The 21,574-nt window shown below is 48.5% G+C and overlaps 1 protein-coding gene across 2 annotated transcripts in view; it reads left to right on the top strand.

Moving 5' to 3' along the window:
• Positions 1-21,574, top strand: part of SULF2 (sulfatase 2) — a 121,028-nt gene that overhangs the window by 60,628 nt on the left and 38,826 nt on the right. For both annotated transcript variants that reach the window (XM_006881618.1, XM_006881617.1), the window contains exon 3: positions 16,103-16,254. In XM_006881618.1, coding sequence (XP_006881680.1) covers positions 16,103-16,254 — 152 coding nt within the window. The remainder of the gene's footprint in view (positions 1-16,102; positions 16,255-21,574) is intronic.

The raw sequence follows: 21,574 nt of genomic DNA, 5'->3' as shown, positions 1-21,574 counted from the left end.
ATCAGGCACACCTTACTCTCCAGAGTGACACCATTGCTCTTCAGTACTTTGGAGAGGCCCCTAACAGCAGACTTTCCCATCGCAATACATCTTTTAATTTCCTGGCTCCTGGTGCCAAGAGTGTTGACTGTGGAGCCAAGCAAACTAAAGCTGTGAACAATCTCAGTCTCTTCACCATCCATCCTAATGCTGCCAATTGGCCCAGTGAATCTTTGTCTTCTTGACATTGAGCCTCAATCCATATTAGAGGCTGCAGTCCTTGACCCTCTGCAGCAAGCGCTTCAGGTCCTCCTCAGTTTCAGCAAGCAGGGTTGTGTTATCTGCATATCACAGATTATTGATAGATATTCCACCAATCTTGACCCCACATTTCTCCTGACCATAATACCTAATCATATATACCTTTTAAACAGTTCTCACCTCCGTCTGTTTCAATGCAGTATACATAATTTATCCCATCTTTCTCAGTCTCCCCCAAACCCCACGTCAGTCCCATTTTACAATAGTGGCATTATGCAGTATTTGTCCTTTTGTGACTGAGATATTTCCCTCAGTGGCTGATTTTTGTATGTGGATCACCAGCTCTTTCTTCTGAGGCACCTCAGGGTGGGCTCCGTCCCCTCCCCCAGCCTTTCTTTTGATTAGTAATTGAGCACATTAACATTCTGCCGTCCTCCAAATCCACAGAATTGACTGAGTCGAAACTTAACAGTTCTACCTGTTTTCTCTAGATTGTATCACTAGACTGTAATTGCATATCAATCAATTCTCTTCATTCCCCCCCCCTTATTTAGTCAGGGGATATTCTGATTAGCCCAAGTCAGCTAGAGAGCCCAGGTCCTGGGTTTGCCCCCACCTGAGACATGCAGGCTGAGACTGGGGGCAGATCAGGGAACTTTTTATAGAATAAAAGAGAGTGGATGTTGGCTTTTTTTAAAAGGGGAAAAGCCAACACATTACTGTTGAGTCGATTCCCGTTGACAGCCCAAAGGGGCAGAGAAGAACTACCCACGAGGTTCCCAGGGCTCCGTTCCTTCCAGTCAAGGAGCCCAGTGACTCAGTAGGTTAAGTATTGATCGGGCTTCTGCCCCAAAAAGTCAGCAGCTTGTATAAGAAGCTGTCAGCTGCCATAAAAATGTACAGCCTTGACACCCAGCGGGGCAGCTCTACTCTGTCCTGCGGGGTTGCTGAGAACCTTCTCATTGATGGTAGTTTGGGGGGTTCTTTAGGCTTGAAGGAAGCCGATTGCCACATCTTTCTCTCACGGAGTGACTTATGGATTAAAACTTTGAAAACTTTGGGCCGTCAAAAGGTTAGTGCTTAGCCCCCGTGCAGCTAGGAGCCGTGGATGCCGGGCTGGCATACGTAGGTGCCTTGGGCTTCAGTAGGTGGTACACCACTTTTCCAAGACAATCCTCTGGGTTGAACAGAGCTTGCCAAGGTGGTTTGGTGAGGCTGCCCTGCTGAGCCCGCTCACACCCAGCACAGCAGGTGAACCGCCGCAGAAGGTGGAGAGCCCCTCACCCAGCATCCCCGCAGGACCCAATTCCTCAGACCAGCTGAGTACTCGTCCCCAGAGTAAAGCAGTCTGTTAGTCAGCTGTTGTGTGCCATCAAGTTGGAACTAACTCACAGCTGACCCTCCATCAGGTTTTCCGAGGCAATACATCCCATGGGAGGAGATTGCCCATCTTTCTCCCATGGAGCAGCCGGTGGATTTGAACCATGTACCTTTGAGGTTCTAGGTCATATAGCCCTGGTGTACAAGTTGTACCACGGTCAGTTTTGGTTGCTGTGAGGCTGAACACTGTGACACTGATGTGTCAAATGTGTTAATGGTTGGTTACCCAATGTGGACAGAGAGTGGGGTGGAGCTCCCCGATTAAAACAAGCCTGGAAGGAGGAGTGGCATCCACTTCCATAATAGCTTGCCTCCGGAAACCCTATGAACCTGGAGAGAGGATGAAAGGCACCCAAGCATTGAGGACTCTCCTTCATAGGGTTGCTGTGAGTTGCCTGCGACTTGACGGCACTTAACAACAACAACAAACCTTTGAGATTGCAGTGCAGTTTCTTAGGGTGACTTGAGTGGTCTTGTGTGAGCTCAGGGTAAATCCAGTGCCCGGAACCCCTTACTCCTTAACTGGCCTGGCTGAGATCCAGACCACAGCAGGGCAGGGTAAATTTATGGTTTATTATTCTTTTTATTACTATTATTGTTATTATTGAGTTACCATTTGGAAATTAACTCAGCTGTCTTTCAGAAGTATAATGGATAAATTGTGGGCTTGGGTCAATCGGGATATTATCCTGCAGGGAAAATGAACAAACTCTAGCTAGCATTTGATGGTGACTCTCCAAACATTGTGTTACGTCTCAGAAACGTGTCGCAGGATAATGTGACAGAACACTAAGGCTCTGTGATAGCAAGTGCAGGCATGGGCACAACCAAATAGGGCGTTGTCTGAGAGAGGCACACTTAGGTGGCAGCATCACAGAGAAAAGTAAGAGGCTATTTCTATGTGAGTGAGGGTGGTGTGATGGGAAAGGGACCCTCACAGCCATTCTCAAGGACTCGAAGGTTCTAGTTTACACCTGAACCAGGAGCTATGACATATACGTGGTCATTTTAATTCCTCAGATTTGCCAAAAATGTTTAATATACTCTCTGTGGGTACATCTCATACTAAAAAGAATTTCTTTTCCATTAATTTGAATTTAATATCTGTATCAATATAATATCAACTATCAATTTCATATCAATATAGCATCAACTATCAATATCAAGATGTAATGGTCCAGACGATGCTTTTTTAAAATTGTAAAACATGTGCTAGCAGTACCCTGGCAACTGGAAGTACAGAGGTCACTAAGGAAAAGGCCCCTTCGGTGAGCCCCACACTCGCTGCATGTGAAACGGGGGGTGTGTCTGTGGAGAGACCGGCTTTCGGAGGGCTGTACCTAGATTCTCGCTGACCTCTCCGGATCGCTTCAGCAGACGTTTGCTGTCATTGGCTCGGCTCCGAGCTCCAGCCTGTCTCTGCTAATAGATGTGTGTCATGCTCAGCTGATCTCGTGGTGCGGCATAAACAGCCCTCGCCAGGCTCATTACTGGAAGACGTCTTGGATGGGCCCTGTGATTTTCCAAGATGCTGTCACATCTGGTTTCCAGCAACCCTTGTTTATTTCCCCAGGCACCCCGAGGCTTCACCCCTGCCCTGACAAATGAAAGTGGGCTTTGTTTCAGGAACACACAGTCCCTTCTGTAAGAGCCCGCACGTTCTTCCTCTGTGCGTGACCTCATTTGTTACTGCTCCCATTCTACAGAAGAGGGTACTGAGGCTTAGAGAGAGGAGCACTCGCTGAAGCTTTGCTTGAGAGGCGTATTTTCTGTGTGGGGACTGCGCTGTGCACAGTGGGATATTTAGCAGCATTGCCTGACTTACACTCTCTGCCTGCCAGTCAAGACCCTCATCACCCCTCACCCCCATTTTGACAACCAAATATGCCTCCAGACACTGGCAGGTGTCCCGGGGGAAGGGCAAATCATGTCCTATTGACATGTCTTAGTTCTGTAGTTAGTGATGTTATAGCAGCAATATGATAGATAGAGAGATAGAGGGATAGATGGATAGAAAGATAGATAGATGATAGATAGATAGATAGATAGATAGATAGATAGATAGATAGATAGATGATGGATAGATAGATGATAGAAAGAAAGAAAGAAAGAAAGAAAGAAAGAAAGAAAGAAAGAAAGAAAGAAAGATAGAAGAAAAATGGATGGATAGATAGATAGATAGATAGATAATGGATGGATAGATAGAACAAAAATGGATAGATAGATAGATAGATAGATAGATAGATAGATAGATAGATAGATGAAACGAAAATGTACTCTTTCATAAATATATTCTGGTCGTCTAGTGGGTGAGGAGTTATGTTGTTAACACAGGACAGGCAGTTCAAATCTACCTCAGAAGAAAGATGAGCAGTCTCCTGTGTCATTTACAGCCTCTGAAAACCTGCTGGACCAGCCAGCTGACTGCACATGACAGCACCACCACCATTCCTGCATAGTCTGTTGTTATGTGGCATCGAGTCAGAAATGACCCATCACTGACCCTCCAGCAGGTTTTCAGAGGCAGTAAATCACCTGGGAAGAGATTGCCTATCCCTTCTCCCACAGAGTGGCTGGTGGATTTGAATCTGGTGCCTTTTGGGATTGCAGCATGCCTTCTTAACCACTAAGCCACCAGGGCTCCCTTGTTAGAAACCAACTCACAGAGGCTTTCGGCTGCACAGGAGATTGTCCATCTTTCTCCTGACGTGCAACCGGGGGATTTGAACTGCCTGCCTTTGTGTTAGCAGCCTAACTCCTTACCCAGTAGGCCACCAGAATTTCTTTACCAAAGAATAAAATTTAGGTTGCTGTCAGGTGCAAACCATAGCAGCCCCGTGTACAACAGAACGCTGCCTGACACCGCGCCGCTGTCAAAGTCTCTGCTGGGCTTGAGCCTGTTGCCACAGCCGCTCTGTAAGTCCATCTCATTAACACTCTTCCTCTTTTTTTCTTCAACATCCTTGCTTCTGAGAAACTGTCCTGCTGTGCTTCTTGCAAACAGATTTGTTTGTTCTTTTGTCACTCCACGGTCTATTTCTTCAACAACACTACACTTCTAAGGCATCAGCTCTTCTTTCTTATTCTCTACCTGACTTTCACGTGCTTATGAGGCATTTAAAAGGGCCATGACTAGAGTTGAGGTGCACCTTAGTCTTCAAAGTGACATCCTTGCTCATGAGTACTTTGATGGGATCCTTGGCAACAGATTTGCGCAGGACAGTGCGTCATTTGATTTACTGAATGCTGTTTCCTGGGCACTGATGATGAATTCCGGTAAAAGGAAACCTTTGACATCTTCAGTCTTGTCTCCATTTACTAGGATGTTTATTGGTCTAGTTGTGAGGATATTTTCATTATATATTGAGGTATAATCTATACTGAAAGGTATTCTGGTGGCATAATCTGTGCAGAGTTGCACTAGTAACTAGTGGGCAAAGGCCGCATTTCTCTGACAGTTCAAATTTACCAGTGTCTCCTCAGGAAGAAAATAGACAGTCTCCTCCTGTGCGGTTTATAGCTGTATGGAAGGTCACCTATGAGCAGCTGCCCCCTCAGTGACAATGACTGGCTGACAGCCACATGGTCTTTAAGCTTCCTCAATAAGCACTTCCAACATTTTTCATGTTCTTCAAACCAAGTTGTGTCTCTGCATAATACAGGTTGTTGATGGATCTTCCTCTAGTCCTGATGCTGTGATCTTCTCCATCTTTCTCAGATAATTCTCCAGTTTCTTGGGTTATTTGCTCAGCCGGCAGATTGAGCACTCCTGTCTCTGAGTCGGTTCTGACTCTTGGGGACCCTCCCACCCCCACCCACCCTCTGGACAGGAGTGGAATGCCCAGTGAGCGAGGTAAGCACAGAGTTTCCTGGGCTCACTCGCTGTTGTGCAGTGCACAGCCTCGCCTCAGCTTCACCAAATCCTGTGATGAAAAATATATAAAACTGTTCACTGCAGATTAGCGAGTAAGCACAGAACGCCTGTGCTTATTACCTTGCTAACCGGGCATTCCGCCCCAGTCAGAGGCTGTACATTTGAAAAGAGGCTTTGAATCTGTAGGAAGGGGCTGTGGGTTGGGAGAGAAACTCATGGCGGCCAGACCTAGAAGCAGGATCTTCTGCGTGGTGAGAAATGGGAAGTACTCACGACAGGCAAGCACGAGGCAGGCTGCATCTACCTTTTTTTATCTGAGGACGTGATGAGTCCCGCCTGTTGCTGGGGAGTGTGGTACCTTGGCACGCTGTGTACCTCCATGGTTGTGTACGTCCTCCTGCACCAGGTTTCCTGCCAGCTCATCTCAGTCCCCAAATGGCAGGAGACACAGCTTTTACAGACCACAAATGCCATTATTAAGAGGCTGTTTCCGCTAGAATTGGGGCTGGGAGGGATAACAGAAGGGCCCGATTCTCCCATCAGGCTCCAAATGGCTCCCCGGCAAGTCCTTACGCAGACAGATGGAGAAGCAGCCTCGGGAGGGAACCCAGCCACACAGAGCCCCCCAGGGCAAAGGTGCCCGCTCAGAACGATAGCCACTGGGTCAGTGAAGGGTTAGGGGAGACCTCGGGTGAATAAGCCCCTCCAAGTCTGACATGTGTCTCTGTGGGGGGCTCCCTAGACAGAACAAGAAATTGCTAGAAAGGGAGATTCAATGGCAAGGATGAAAATACAACGCATAATTCACCCCTGATATATACCAGGTACCATGCTAAGCACCACATGTATACAATAAAGGCCACAAAAGCCAGACCCTGTGCGAGGCAGAAAGAAGCCTCTGGTGAAGGGAAATATGTTTGTTTTTCATTAAAGCAATTGATGAACATGTGGTCAGGAAAGGATGATAGAGCTTTGTCTCGTACTTTGGGTATGTTCTTAGAAGGTGGTACTCCTTGGAAAAGGGCATCATGACAGGAAAGGTGAGGGTCAACAAAAGATATAAACTGACCCAGTGACTGCAGCCGTGGGCTGTGTCGGAGCATGGCAAAGGAGAGGCCGGTTCAACTCTGTTGTTCACTGGGTCACTGTGTGAGTCATACTCGACTCAACGGCACCTAACAACTGCTTTACGCGGCATGATGTCTCTCCATGGAACAGCTTGTCGTGATAAATGCCCAGAGTATGATTTGCTGCCACACAAGCTGAGGAGTGCTTTCATTGACAAGTCACATTGTTGTTATTTTTTAAGCATGGAAAATGTTTTCTTTTCCTTTTTTTCCATTGTTGCACATTTTCTTCCCTCCTCCCCTCCCTTCTCCTTCATCCTACCCTTCAGTGCACCCTTGTTCAGAATGTTGTTGTGCATATAATGCCTAATCATAATTCCTTTAGAACAGTTCTTCCCCTCATCTGATCTAATGTACTGTTCATTATCGAGCCATTCTTTTCCCCATTCTCTCCCCCACCTCCAACTCATATCTGTCCTATTTTATAACACCAGTGTTATACAGTATCTGTCCATTTGTGACTGAGCTATTTCACTCAACATAGTGTCCTTCAGGCTCCCCCATGTTGTGTAATATTTTACGAGTTCATTTTTTTTTCAGTGCTGGGTAATATTCCATTGTGTGAATGTACCATCATTTTTCTAACCATTCATGTGGTGAGGCACTTGGGTTGCCTCCATCTCTTTGCTATTATGAATAACACAGTTTATTGCTACATTGTTATGTTTTGTTCTGTGACACATCATCCCCTGACCTGGCACAGCAAGGAGTCTGCTCCTATGTAGAGGAGTCCTATGACTCCTGTGCCATCATTCCCTCCAAGGTTGGTTGGGGTTTTTAAAAAATTAAAATACAATAAACAGCCAACCACATCTGTTGCCATAAAGTCGGTTCCCACCCGTAGTTACCCCCTAAGGAGCTCTGGTGGTGTATCTGTGGGGAGTCGCACAGCACCCCTCTAGTGATTTGAACCCCCCAGTGGCTGCACAGGAGAAAATGGACAGTGTCCTCCCATGTAATTTGTAGCCTCCAGAACCCTGCTGGAGGGTCAGTTGTGAGTCCATTCCAACTCAATGGCAATGAGTGGCTCTTCGGGTCAGAGTACAATTGCTCCACAGTCTAGATTCTCCAACGCTGTAAATCTTTACAAAAGCAGACGTCTTTCACCTCAAGAGCAGCAGGTGGGTTCACTTTGAACTTCCAACCTTGCAGTTAGCAGCTGAGCTCTTCAGCCACTCACTGCACCACCAGGACCACCCTCCAAGTTTACCAGAACCCGATTCTAAATCCCAAGTAGGACTGGAGTTCCCCTAAGGAAACGTTCATCCCACATAGAGAGCTTGGCGCTGCACTACGGGTCAGCAAACATCTTTCTGTAAAAAGACCAGACAGTAAATACTTCAGACGCACAGGCCACTCAGTTGCTGCTACTCCGTTCTGCCATTGGCCTGCGGAAGCCACCACAGGTAGCAGGAGACAGACAGGCGTGGCTGTGTTCTTGTACCGCCTCATTTACTAAAACAGGCGCTGGGCCTGATCTGGTCCACAGGCCCTGGTGTGCCATAGCCTGCTCTGTGCTGAGCATTTCTTTCTCTTTCAAATGTTGTTGTTGTTGTTGTTGTTGTTGTTGTTGTTATGTACCGTCGAGTCACTTGCGACTCATAGCGACCCTATGTACAACAGCCCTAAACTCCACTCTGTCCTGTGCCAATCGCACTGTCTCCGACACTCCCATTCCGATTATCCCAGTCACTGAATCGATCCACCTCATAGAGGGCCTTCCTCTCCTGCGCCGTCCCTCCACCCTCCCAAGCATGATGTCCCTCTCCAAGGACCGGTCTCTCCTCACAACATGTCCAAAGTATGTTAGACGGAGCCTCAGAATCCTTGCCTCCAAGGAGCCACCCGGTTTAACCCTTTCCAGGACAAATCTGTTTTCCTAGCAGTCCATGGTATTCTCAATACTCTTCTCCAGCACCACAGCTCAAAGGCATCAATTCTCCTTCTATCCTCCTTGGTCATTGTCCAACTCTCTGATACAAATGAGAAAACACTGCTCAGACTGAACTAAGCAAATCAAAACAAGACAGAGCGGGATGGGATGGTGGGTTTATAAGAGCACTGAGGATCCTTAGGGCCTGGCCCTCCTTTGTTGTGGGAATTACTCTGTCTTTTAGGATGTCTCGCCATATCCCAGAGCTCAGGGACAGAATCACCACTAAGAGAATTCAAAAGATTAGCTTAAACTAAAAGTGGTCAACAGGCCTCTCTCACCTTCTCAATCTCTTTCACACACACTCAGTCACTTTTTCTCTAGTCCATCTCCTCTGATTCTCTTTATCTCTCTCACATTTACACACACTCTTTCCCTCCCTCTTTCACCCTCTTATTCTCTCAGCCTGTCACTCTCACTCACTCTCTGGCATCTCTCTTCTCTCTCTACACACACTTTTCCCCAGCCTCTCTCTCTCACACACATTCTCTGTCCCTCTCCCTCACCTTCTCTCACCCCTCCCTGTGCCCTCTCCTTACCCCTCTCTCTCTCCCTCTCCTCTCCCCTTCACTTTTTCAGATTCTCTTGTCTCTCACACACAAACTTCCCCTTCACTCTTTCAAATTCTCAGCCTCTCTCTGTAGCTCTCAGCTCTGCTTCCTTCCATGTTTTGTAACTCTGGAATCAATCCCCGCCCCCCCTCTCTTAGTGGTCAAATATCTGTCAGAGCTTTCAGGCTTATCTCTTATCTGTCTCCAGCCCCAGGGAAAAAGAGCTTCTCTTTTCCAGGGTTGTTGTTCTTATTGGGTGACATCAGGTCAATTTTAACTTACAGTGACTCTGTATGACAAAGTATAACTCCTCATAGGATTCTCTAGGCTGCAGACTTTATGGGAACGTGCAGAGTCACTAAAGGGATTTGAACCACCAACTTGTAGGCTAGCAGTTAAGTACTTCACTTTAAGCTACCAGGTCTCCTTTTTCACTGGCTTTCTTAAAAGTCCCAGGGCTGGCTTCTCATTGGCCTTTCTTGGGTCACAGGCTATCCCTAGCCCAATAGCAATAACCCAGGAAAGGTAGTGCTGACTGGCCAGGCTTAGATGACACAGGTAGCCTTAGAGTCAAGGTGTGAGGTCCACCTGTACGCACTGAAGTCAGGAAATCATGGTACCTAATAAAAGGTAGGGAGCTCTGGTGGCCTAGTGGCAAGAAGCTGTGCTGCAATCCCAAAGGCACATGGTTCAAGGCCACCAGCTGCTCTGCAGGAGAAGGATGGGCAGTCTCCTCCTGGAAGATCTTCCCACTGGAAGGTCAGCTGAGGGTCAGTTCTGACTTGACAGTACACAACAACAACCACAGTCAGAACCAGCAGTGCCGTCATGAAGAGTGAGGGGACTATGGACTGCACCCCTCGACACTGGCAGAGGGGATGACACCTAATGACCCCAGTGTCCAGGGCGGTGAATAGGCCAGCACCACAGAGGAGGGACCACCAAAGCAGTGGCATCCGTAGCGTTAATGTTACCCTTCTTTCACCTCGGACCCATGGTCGCCAAGTTGGGTTAGGTGTTGTGCTGGTAACCCAAAGGCAGACAGTTCGAATCCACCAACAGCTTCACTTAAAGATGGACAATCTCCTGCCTTGCAGTATACAGCTTCTGAAAATCCACTGGAGGGTCCCCTATGAGTTGGTTCCGAGCTGAGTTGTTTAAAAGTTGTCACCCAGGACAGTAACTCCTCATAACCACTCCCCACCCCCAGTCAGGGTTCTAAGTGGGGAGTCTGGGTGCCTGCTGTTGAGGGCAGAAGAGGGTCTCTGGCCAGTAGTAGGAAAGGGGCAGGGCTTGGAGGGGAGGGCTCGTCTGCATGAGGTGGGCAAGTAGGGCAGCTGCCCATCCGGGAGCAATTCTCAGATGCCCCGCCTGCAGGGAAGTGGGACCCCCGTGAGTTAACCACCTGGTTACGTGAACTCTAGTGACACCACCAAGAACCAAACAAGCAAAACAGCAGCCTCTGCTGCCCAGGGCTAAATATCCCCCCCAGCACCGGGCATATGGGGACATGGGCATCTGTCCTTTCAGTGGATGCCAGCCCCGCTTCCTCCGAGCATCATCGGCCAACGTCAGTGGCCTTCCCTGGCAGGCAGTTCATGTCACCTCCTTTGCCTGCCAAGTTGTTGTACCCAGCACCATCCCCCATCTGCACCCCGCACCCACCCCGTCCCAGCCACCGAAGCTCAGCGACTCCCTACTTCCCGCGCCCCAGCCACGACCTGCGTTGTATTTTTAATCTTGATTTTAATTCCAGCTTTCTCCTGGCTGTGTCTCCCAGCCACCAAGCCCAGGGCCCATGCTAATTTGCTCCTCCCACCTCCACTGGTGCCGGAATAACCATTTTAAAAACTGCCTTGGGGAAATCTAATCAAATGAGAGCAAAATCTAATTTGGCACTAAAAGCCTTTGACGGAAGCCCTGTTTTCTGGGGCCTCGTAGAGCCTGAACAGTAAACTCTTTCTGGAATGTTTTAAGGGTTGGAACGGAGGTGAAAGAGGAGATTCTAGCAGAGGAAAGAACGGGAACACGTTGACACCCGTGGCATCAGTGGGAACGAGTGAGGCCCTGCACCCTCCTCCCCACAGCAAGCCCTCTCCCACCAGCTGAGCCAAGAATGCAGCTCTTCAGCATTCAGCCTCATCCAGGCCTTCAGCGACGAACCACAGACGCACTGGCCATGAACTGGGAAAACTGGGACCAATCTGGGAGCCATGGTCTCCAGCTTTCCTTCTCTCTAAAAGGGAGCTCTGGGGGCCTAGTTGATAGGGAGTTGCATTGCCAGTTCCAAGGCCAGCAGTTCTAATCCATCCAGTGCAATTTACAGCCTCTGAAAGCCTGCTGGAGGGTCAGCTAGGAGTCAGGTCCAAACTAAAGACGATGTGTTTGAAAGGGATTAAGAGGAGCTGAACATTTTAAAATCGTTGGTGATCCTGGGTACCTCTCAGAATCTATCAAAAGCTGTAGAGCTATTTCCAGGAAAATATGCATAATATGCCAGGTGTGTACTAGAATACTGAGGCGTTGATGCCTTTGAACAGTGGTGTTGGTGAAGAGGATTGAGCACACCCTATAGACTGTCAAAAGAAGGAACAAGTCTGCCTTCGAGGACTTGCAACCACATTGTTCCTTTGAGCCAAGAACAGTGAATCTTTGTCCAACACATGTTGGGCCTGTTGCCACGAGGGGTTAGTCCTTGGAAAAAGACATCACGTGGGGAGAGGTGGAGAGTCAGAGGAATGGAGGAAGACCCTCAACAAGGGGGGAGGTGGCACAGTGACTGCAGCAGTGGGCTTGAGCGTATCAGGTGTGGGGAGGATGGCACAGTGTAGGGCCAGGTTAGAGTCTGTTCGTAGGGTCGCTGTGAGTTATAGTTCACTCAGTGACATGTATCAACAGCTACACCCTTTGAGGCTCACTACTATGCTTCCAGGGTCTCCTCTTGTGGCTCCTGGGACCCTCCGCCTGTGGCATAATCACCTGCCTCCCTCACTGGCCTCTGTGGGTTGGTCTTCAGGTGCCCCAGACCTGTTTGTTCCTGCCCCAGGGCCTTTGCACTGACTGTTTGCTCTGCCTGGAGCTGTTTCCTCTAGTCCCTCTATTCCTATTCGGACAAGAGTTTCAGAAGAGCTGCTTCATTGGAAAATGTGTGACTTTGGGGCCCTTTCATCTCTCACAGTGGGGTTCTGAAGATCTGAGGGAAGAGGGGACTGGACTTTTAGATCCTGCTTCTCTCGCAGCCTTGGCACTCCTGACACCGGGGCCGGTTAGGCTTTCGTCCCAGAGGCTGCCTTGTGCATTGTGAGGCGTTTCCAGTATCCCAGGTGTCTACCCATGAGATGTCTGCAGCACCTTGTGACAACAAAAATGTCTCCAGTCATTGCCCAAAGATGCCTGGCGGGAAAAATAGCCCCTGGCTGACAGCCCCTGCTTTGAGGAGCTGCATGCAGCTGGGTCTTGAACATACAGAGTCCTGAGAAGCACAGACCTTTAGCTTGCCTGGTGCTTCCATTCTGCTTCTCGGACGAGCAGTATCTCAGCCCATCATTCCCCGACACACAGCCAGGGACACTGGGTTGCTGTTTAATTAGGCACCCACCACCTAATTACATCTCCCTCTTTAAATAGTGGATGTTACTCGGGGTGGAGGGGGGACAGCCGTTCCCACTCCCTCCTCCCCAAACGCTGGACCTCTTTCCTTTTATTATTTTCTCTTCTGCCCACACAGAGTGATCTCCACCCTGGACCTTATCTGGCCTGGCTTGGGAACCCACCCTTCCTATTTACATCTCACCAGTGCCCAGATCTTTCTAGAAAGTGCTTCGTCAGCTCTCCCCCAGGGGCACCCAGGCCTGGCTCTGCATTTAAGGAGAACTCTTCGACGTCTGGCTGCTTTTGGTTCCCATAGGGTCTTGCTCTCCTGGCTGGGCCGTGCTGGCCATTCACCAGATCTGCAAGAAGCAGTTTTACCAGGCTTGGGTTTTCTAGAAGCATCTCTCTGCCCAGGCCTGTCTTTTCTGGGGCCAGCATCCTGGAAGCAACAAGATTTCAGGCCCAGGGACCACTTAGTCATCTGCTGACAGAGCATCCCTCTAGGAGCCTCTCCTCTTTGCTCTGCAGACCTGCACTCCCCACTGCTCTCTCCTGTCACCTCGGCTTCTGATCTGAGACCCGGTGAGCTTTCGCTCCAGGCAGTTCCCGACTTCCCACGGGCTTCCCTCCTCATGACTCTGTCATCAGTTCTGACATCAGGTTGAATGCATCACGTTTGTTCGTTTGTTTGGGTTTTTTGTTGTTGTTTTCATTAGTCTTGCCTTTTATTGTGTCTTTATAAATCACACTGTTGAACACCTGCAAGTGAACATCTGTGAATGGTAACGCCGGTAAATTATGTGCTGCTACATTGTCATGTGTATTACTGATGATAAGATACACCAAAAGAAAAACAGACCGTCTGTCCTAAGTGCCATTCGTCAGAACTCAAGACATCCCAAACCAAGGACTATCTGTTTGCTAGGAAGGTGCTAAAAAAAAAAAAGTTCATCAACTCCAGGCATCGCTGTAGAACTGTGTCCTATAGGTTTTTACAAAGTAGATCCCCCCCCCCAAGAAATAGATCCACAGGTATTTCGCCCTACAAGCTTCTGGGTGGATTTGAACCTACTGCCTTTTAGTTAACAGCTGAGTGTGTTAACTGCACCACGTAGAGATTACATAGGCACCGTGCTAAGCATTTGCTAAGCACGTCTTTTAATGCTGCACTTACTTTTTTTTAAATAATTTTAATGAACTTTTACAGAGATTTTGGATTTTCATTCATTCATTGCTGCATGCACTTACTTTTGGCACACATGTTCTCATGCTCTCTGTAATATTGTTGCACATCTCTGAGACCCATGGTCCTCACCTTGATAGAGAGGGCTGGAATGAGACCTCTTGTCTTCATACAGGTGGTTGTTGTTGTTGCTGTGTGTACCCTTAACTCAGCTGACCCTCTAGCAAGTTTTCAGAGGCAGTAAACGCATGGGAGAGATTGCCTCTCTTTCTCCAGTAGAGCAGTTGGTGGATTCAAACTGCGTATCTTTACGTTGTCAGTGTAATTTCTTACCACTGAGCCATCAGAGCTTCTGTTCGACAGACTTTGTTGTGGTTATCTTGTACCATCCAGTTGACTGTGACTCACAGCGACCCCGTCAACAACAGCTCGGAACCTTGGCCTACCCTCAGCCAGCCTCACCAGGTCTGACACCCCTGATCCCATCTCCCCAGTCACTGTTGTCGGTCCATCTCGTCCAGGGTCTTCCTCTCCAGCACTGACTCTCCACCCTTCGAAGCATAATGTCCTTCTCCAAGGACTGGTCCCTCCAGGTGACATAGCCAAAGTATGGAAGACAGAGCTTCAAAAGCCTTGCCTCCAACGAGTAGCCTGGTTTCACTCTCTCCAGGACAGACCCTGTCATTCCACATCATGGTTGGACCAGTTTCCATTCCCCCCAGCACTGAGTGAGCCCTTAACTGCTAAACGAACCTCCCACCAGGACTTGATACAGTCGGTTTCTGTGTAACATTGACCATTCTGTGACTGTGAAGTATATACAGTTCAGTGAGTCTGTAAACTTGGGGGGGGGGGCAGTTCTGCTTTCATGTTTGTTGTCTTGCAGCTGAATTGCGTGTTGGCTTTCATTTAAGTGTAGGCCACAGATCATAGTACGTTAGCAGAATCCTGGATGTTCCCACCCATAGAAACCACTAGTATTTGAACATCCCATTGCAGTCCTTGCAGCCAGCACACAGCAAACTCTGTCCACTCACCAGTCTCTCCTTTGAAATGACCAGACCCTCTGCTAGCTCTTCTTTTCTTTTTTTTTTTAAATTTTTTTATTATTATTCGTTTTAATGAAATTTACAGAGACTTTGGATTTCCATTCATACATTCATTGTTGCACTTTTCTCCCTACCCATCCCTTCCCTCCAGTTCATTCTTCTCTTTGAAAAGTAAAAGAAGAAATTTTTTATTATTAAATTTTATTAGTTTTAATGAACATTTACAGAGATTTTGGGTTTTCAGAAGAAATTTTTTCATTTGTTATACAATCCCTCCCCTCAAGTCCACTGCACTATGCAGCCTTCGTTCTGGACTCCTGTCACGGCAATCATACCTAATCACATATCCCTTTTAAAATCTGTTTCAATGCAGTATACATTGTTTATCCCCTCTTTCTCGGTCTCCCCACCACCACAACCCCAATGTCAGGCCCATTTTACAACAATGGCACTATGAAGTATTTGTCCTTTTGTGACTGAGATACTTCACTCAGCGTAATGTCCTCCAGGGTCACTCATTTTGAATAATATTTCAGGAGTTCCTTGGTTTTTAGTGCAGCATAGTATTCCATGGTGTGAATATACCAGAGCTTCTCTATCCATTCGTTTGTTGATGGGCACTTGGGTTGTTTTCTACTCCTTGCTATTGTGAACAAAGCCACGATAAACACAGGTGTTTAGCTCTTCTTTTCAAGATATTATTTGCCAAGGGCTCTTATTATAACTAAATGTCAAGGCATGTATTATTTAACACATTTAAAAACCATTTTGGGGAACGTGGCCAGGAGGGACCAGTCCTTGGAGAAGGACATCATGCTTGGAAGGGTGGAGGGACAGCACAGGAGAGGAAGACCCAGATGAGATGGATTGATACAGTAACTGGGGCACTGGGGGTTGGTGAGTCAGTGAGCTGGCTCAGGACAGGGCAGGCTTCAGAGCTGTTGGACATAGGGTCGCTATGAGTCGCAGGCGACTTGATGGCACGTAACAACAACAGCAAAAACACCATTTGGGAAGGAGGGGTCCACAGTGTGACCGCAGGGCCTTGGCTTACAGGAGGGGTGTTGGTCCCATGCTCTGCACACACGAAGCAGGTTTACTGGACGCCATTGGGTGACGCTGCACAGACCTTATTGCTGTTTGCTCACGTGGCCTCCCGTCCTTCTCCCCCCAGCTTTCTTCGGCAAGTACCTTAATGAGTACAATGGCTCCTACGTGCCGCCTGGCTGGAAGGAGTGGGTTGGCCTCCTTAAAAACTCCCGCTTCTACAACTATACACTCTGCCGGAACGGGGTGAAGGAGAAGCATGGCTTTGACTACTCCAAGGTGAGTTTCCCCTTTTCCCAGGAGATCGAAGCTTCAGTCTCCTGATCCCTCCTCCTGGCACGTTCTCCAAATCTCCGGCAAGTCCGCTTCCTCCTCTTTTAAATTCCAACCCATGCGGCCGCCTCGGCTCCTCTGAGCCGAATAATCGAGTTACCCAGAGATGCTGGGGTCTTCGGGGCCAAAGGATGGAGACAAAGAGAGCTCCGCTACTGGGCCCTGTTCACTGCCACACTGACATCTCCCTGTGAATGAGAAGACCCCCGAGGGACTGAGAGGGGCCTGGGAACAGCGACATTTAACAGGATGTGGAGGGGGTGTTCCCCTTTGGAATCTAAACTGGCTCAGGTCCAGGGTTCACATCCCACCACAGGAAATAGAGGGTGGTGGAAGCCTGGGGCATCTGGAAGGACAGGTGCCCCAGGCACTGGGCGGGGGGATGCCCCTGCCAGACAGAGCTTCATGGGGACCCCAGGAGTCTCCTTGGAAGCACAACAGGGAGGCAACAAGACCCTGTGTGGACTCTCCCCAGTGACTGATTCTAAAGGCAAGCAGATGCAGTGAGAGGGGCAGGAAGAGGAGGCAGCAGGCCCGGGAGTGTCCCATCTACAGCACGTGCTTGTGGCCGAAGCGGCTGGAGACGCTGGACAGTCAGTCAGCACGGAGGGAGGAGAGGGAATCTGGAGTGGAGCCCCAGAGGTTCCTGGTTCCAGCCGTGGGGGAGGCACCAGCAGGCGTTGGGGGTTGTACGAGACAGAGGGATGCCCAGTGGTTCTGGGGCAATCTGACCGCCTCCGTGGGCCTGAGCTCATGCCCTGGGCCTTGCATTTCCTCTGTGGAAGAGAGGTGGAGTCTCTTCCTGTGAAGTTTACAGCCTCTGAAAACCCATTGGAGGATCAGCCAGGTGTCCACTGCAGTGATAGAGAGAATGTTCTGGAGGAAGCCTCCTGCAGGAGGCCGCAGAGCTGAGAGATGTTGTTTGCAGCCAGAAACCCCCCAGTGCAGATAGGACTAAATGGAGGTGAAGCACTGCACCCACATCCACACCCCACGGCAGATGAGTTGGACCTGTGTCCCGTGGGCGAGGATACAAGCTTGAGAGGGAAGAGCAAGTTACTTGTTTGAGAAAGGCTCTAAAGCCTCGTTGCTGAGTCTGAGCCCAGACCGCTGAGGGGAGGAGACTGCTCATCTTTCTCCCTCGGAGCCTCTGTTGTTGTTAGATGCCATCAAGTCAAGTAGCACTCAGCGACCGTACAAACAACAGATCTGAACCCTGTCCCAGCCTGTGCCATCGTCACCATCTCTGACACTCTTGAGCCCATTGCTGTGGTCACTGTCTGTCCATCTCATTGGGTGGCTTCCTCTAGTTCGCTGACCCTCACCTTTCCAAGCATGGTGAACCTCTCCAAAGAACAGTCTCACCTAGCAACACGTTCAAAGTATGAAAAATGGACCTGCATCATCTTTGCCTCCAAGGAGCACTCAGGCTGCACTTTTCCAAAACCACCAGTGGATTCTAACTGCCGGAGTGGTTCAGCGTCTGGGTTAAAGTGTAATGGCCTATGGACCATGCAAGGTCATGTTCAAATCCACTTCCTCCCTGCACCTTTCCCAGACCAATTTATTTAAAGGGTCTCCTCTCTCTCCTCTCCCTCCTCGGTCCCCGTCGGACACATGACACCCTGCATAGATTTGTCAGTTCATCATTTGCCCTCTTCCAAGTCATTACGCAGTTGCTCTCCCAACCCAAAGACGTTTTAATCCATCAGCTGCTCCTCACGAAAAAGGCCAGTCCCCTTCCGTGTGATTTACAGCCTCTGAAAACCCGCTGAAGGGTTTGCTGTGAGTCGGTTCTGACTTGATGGCAATGAGTTTTGGGTGAGATTAGAATGGAAGCCGCAAAAAGGCGGGAGTGATTGTTGCTGTGTGTGTTGAACAATTGACTGAATGGATACATAGATATATGATGATCCTATGTAGTAAGAAGAGGCATAAAGCAAAGCTGTTGCTTTTCCATGGGAATCTGTAGCAAAATATTAAGAAAGATGCTACTCTGTAGGGAGACAGCTAGGGCCAAGATGGGTGTGGAGAGGAGGGGTAGTCAAGGGGAACTCCAGACATGTTTGTGCATCCACTTCTAAAACAGCTTGCCTCCGGAAACTCTGTGAACTTGGAGAAACGATGAAAGTTATACAAGCGTTCCAGTGTTTCGTTCATAGGGTCGCTATGAGTCATCTGCAACTCGGTGGCACTTAACAACAACAAGGAAAATGCTGGCATGTGTGTCTTGAAAAATAGACAGTAGTTACTGTGTGACAAATATTGTTCAAGTCACTGGCATAAACCCACATACCACAGCCCATGAAAGGGAAGCTTTGTATCCCTACCTGGTGGTGGAACCCTGGTAGCAAAGTGTGTAATTCATCAGGCTGTTAACCAAAAGGTTGACAGTTTGAATCCACCAGCCGCTGCATGGAATAATGATGGTAGTCTCTTCCCATAAAGATTTACAGCGTTGGAAATCTAGTGTGAAGGGTTGCTGTGACTTGGAGTTGCCAGCGGTGGAGTTTTGGGTTTGATAATTCAAGGGCAAAGGCACAGAAAGTAACTTAACCGAGATAACCCAGCTTGCAAGTGGCGTGGCCAGATCTCAAACCCAAATCCTCAGACTTCAAAGTTTATGCTGAACACTAAGGCCCATGGGGCGGGTCCAGCCTCCAGGCTATTTTTGATCAGGCTTTGAGCTAAGGATGGTTTTTAAGAATGTCTAACCGGTTAGATAGGGGGGAAAGGAGGGTAATTTTCATGACACGTGAAAATGACATAAAATTTAAATTTTAGTGCCCATAAACAAAGTTTTATTGGCACCCAGGCATGCCCATTCATTTACTGCTTTCACGGCAAGTAGCTGCAGTTGAGAACAGGTCGGCCAACGAGCCTACAACACAGGCACCCCTTGTTTTACTGTGCGTTGCGTGATTGCCTTTCACAGATGGTGTGGTTTTTACAAACTGAACGTTTATGGCAATCCTGTGCTGGGCAAGTCGATCGACAACATTCTGCAGCATCATGCGTTCTCCTCATGTCTCTGTCACGTTTGCTAGTTCTTGGAGTATTTCAAACGTTTTCATGGCACTATTGTACAGTTTATAGAACACAGTGCCATGTCGGCGTCATTTTTATATGCACAAACCCAAGCCCAGGGCTGTCAAGTGGACTCTGAGCCGTGTGGAATCCCCATCAGGCTTCCGAGGCTGGAGGAGACCACCCACCCCTCCCGTGGACTCAAACCTCTGACTTCAGGTTAGCCGTGCAGCATATAACACACCACATTACCATCTTTTTAAAATTATTATTTTAATGGAAGTTTACAGAGACTTAGGGTTTTCATTCAGTCATTGTTGCACTTTTTTCCCTATCCACCCTCCCCCCAATTCACTCTTCTCCTTGAAAAGTAAAAGAAAAATTCTTTCATTGTTCTACAATCCCTCCCCCCAAGTCCACTCCACTGTGCAGCCTTCATTCTGAACTCCTGTTATGACAATAATACCCAATCATATATCCCTTTTAAACAGTTCTCTCCCTCATCTGTTTCAATGCAGTATACATCATTCCTCCCCTCCTTCTCTGTCTTCCTTTGACCCCGATGTCAGTCCCGTTTTACAACAGCGGCACCATGTAGTATTTGTCTTTTTGTGACTGAGATATTTCACTCAGCGTAATGTCCTCCAGGGTCACCCATTTTATGTACTATTTCATGAGTTCCTTGTTTTTCAATGCTGATAGTATTCCATTGTGGGAATATACCACAGCTTCTCTATCCATTCATTTGTTGATGGGTATCACTACCTTTTTATACCCATCAGGATACCAAGAAATCCATGTGCCTCACTTTATTGCATTATGACTGTATTGTGTCATGTTCCTTACTCACTGTAATACTTCATTATATCTGGAACCAGACCTGCTCCAAGGCACCCTGTCTGGACTTGCCTTCTGCTTGCAGTTCAGTGTTTATCACCCTCTGCTCTAAACCCCGTCTACTGTAAGGCGTTAACAGTTTTGTTCGTGGGTGGGAGAGAGGGAGACAGACCAGACAAACCTGTAGAGCCTTTGCTGTAGCTCTGGCTATGCTGCTTATCAGTTCTGTGACCTCAGTTTTCCAGTCTGTGAAATGGGCACAATATCAACTTCTCAGTGTTACCGACATGGGAGACAATGGGAGACAGTGTGCATTATGCATTCTCTCGGAAAAGTGCTTTTCCCACAGAGCAATTCCTCATTAAGTCCTCACCTTGTGAGTCCACACACCACCAACTGAAGAAGGGCCAGATATGGGAACTGAGGTACAGAAGGGCAAGTGGTAGCTGTTGGGATGTCACTGGGTTTGTTGGGCTCCAGAGCCCTCATTCTTCATGAAGTACCACTGTCCCTCATGGGGGTGCGAACCCCTCTCTAAACACAGATGCTGTAGAGATGCTGTGGGACCAGCATCCTGGTTGGGAAGGAGAGTAGGAATCCTCTGTTCCTTGGGGGAACTATGCAGAGCCCACTTGGCAAGGGAGGCGAGAGTAAGGAGCGGGACATGGGGGTTTCCACACTCGCTACACTGCTTCTGAATCTAGTACTTAGGGACAGATCCATCAAAAACTGACTTGAGTCAGGTTCTGTGACCAAAAATACAGCATGGACTCTGGGGTTCGTCCCAGGCCAGCTGCCCCTGGAGTCACCTTCCCAAACCGCATAGATGGGTGGGAAGGGGGATGCATCCCTCAGGCAAACAGGCTCTGTGACTCAACATGGAGATATTCCACTGGGTACTGGACAAATTCCCCAGTGTATCCTGAAATGAGTGTGGCAGCCTTTGAAGGGTGCAGGGCCATGAAAGGGGGCTGAGTCCTGGGCATTCTACTGCCCAGCAAAGCTGCAGGACCATCAGCTGCCTGTGTGCGAGGCATTGAGTTACAGGCTCTGTATATGTTAACACCTTAAACCCTCACTACAGCCTTGGGAGGCAGGTAGAGCGATCACCTCACACACGTTGTTGTTGTTGTTGTGTGCTGTCGACCCTATGTACAACAGCCCTAAACCCTGCTCTTATCTCTTGCCAATCTTACTGTCTCCAACACACCTACCCCCATTACCCCGTCACTAAATCAATCCATCTCATCAAGGGTCTTCCTCTCTTGCGCTGTCCCTCCACCCTCCCAAGTATGACGTTCCTCACCAAGGATTGATCCCTCCTTGCAACATGTCCGAAGTATGTCAGACGAAGCTTCAGAATCCTAGCCTCTAAGAAGCAGCCTGGTTTCACACTCTCCAG

This window comes from Elephantulus edwardii, unplaced genomic scaffold (assembly GCF_000299155.1).
Source record: "Elephantulus edwardii isolate Elephantulus edwardi_28Jun2011 unplaced genomic scaffold, EleEdw1.0 scaffold00015, whole genome shotgun sequence".
Classification (NCBI taxonomy): domain Eukaryota; kingdom Metazoa; phylum Chordata; class Mammalia; order Macroscelidea; family Macroscelididae; genus Elephantulus; species Elephantulus edwardii.
The sequence above is the reverse complement of the archived record's forward strand: the minus strand, read 5'-3'. Positions and strand labels throughout refer to the sequence as shown.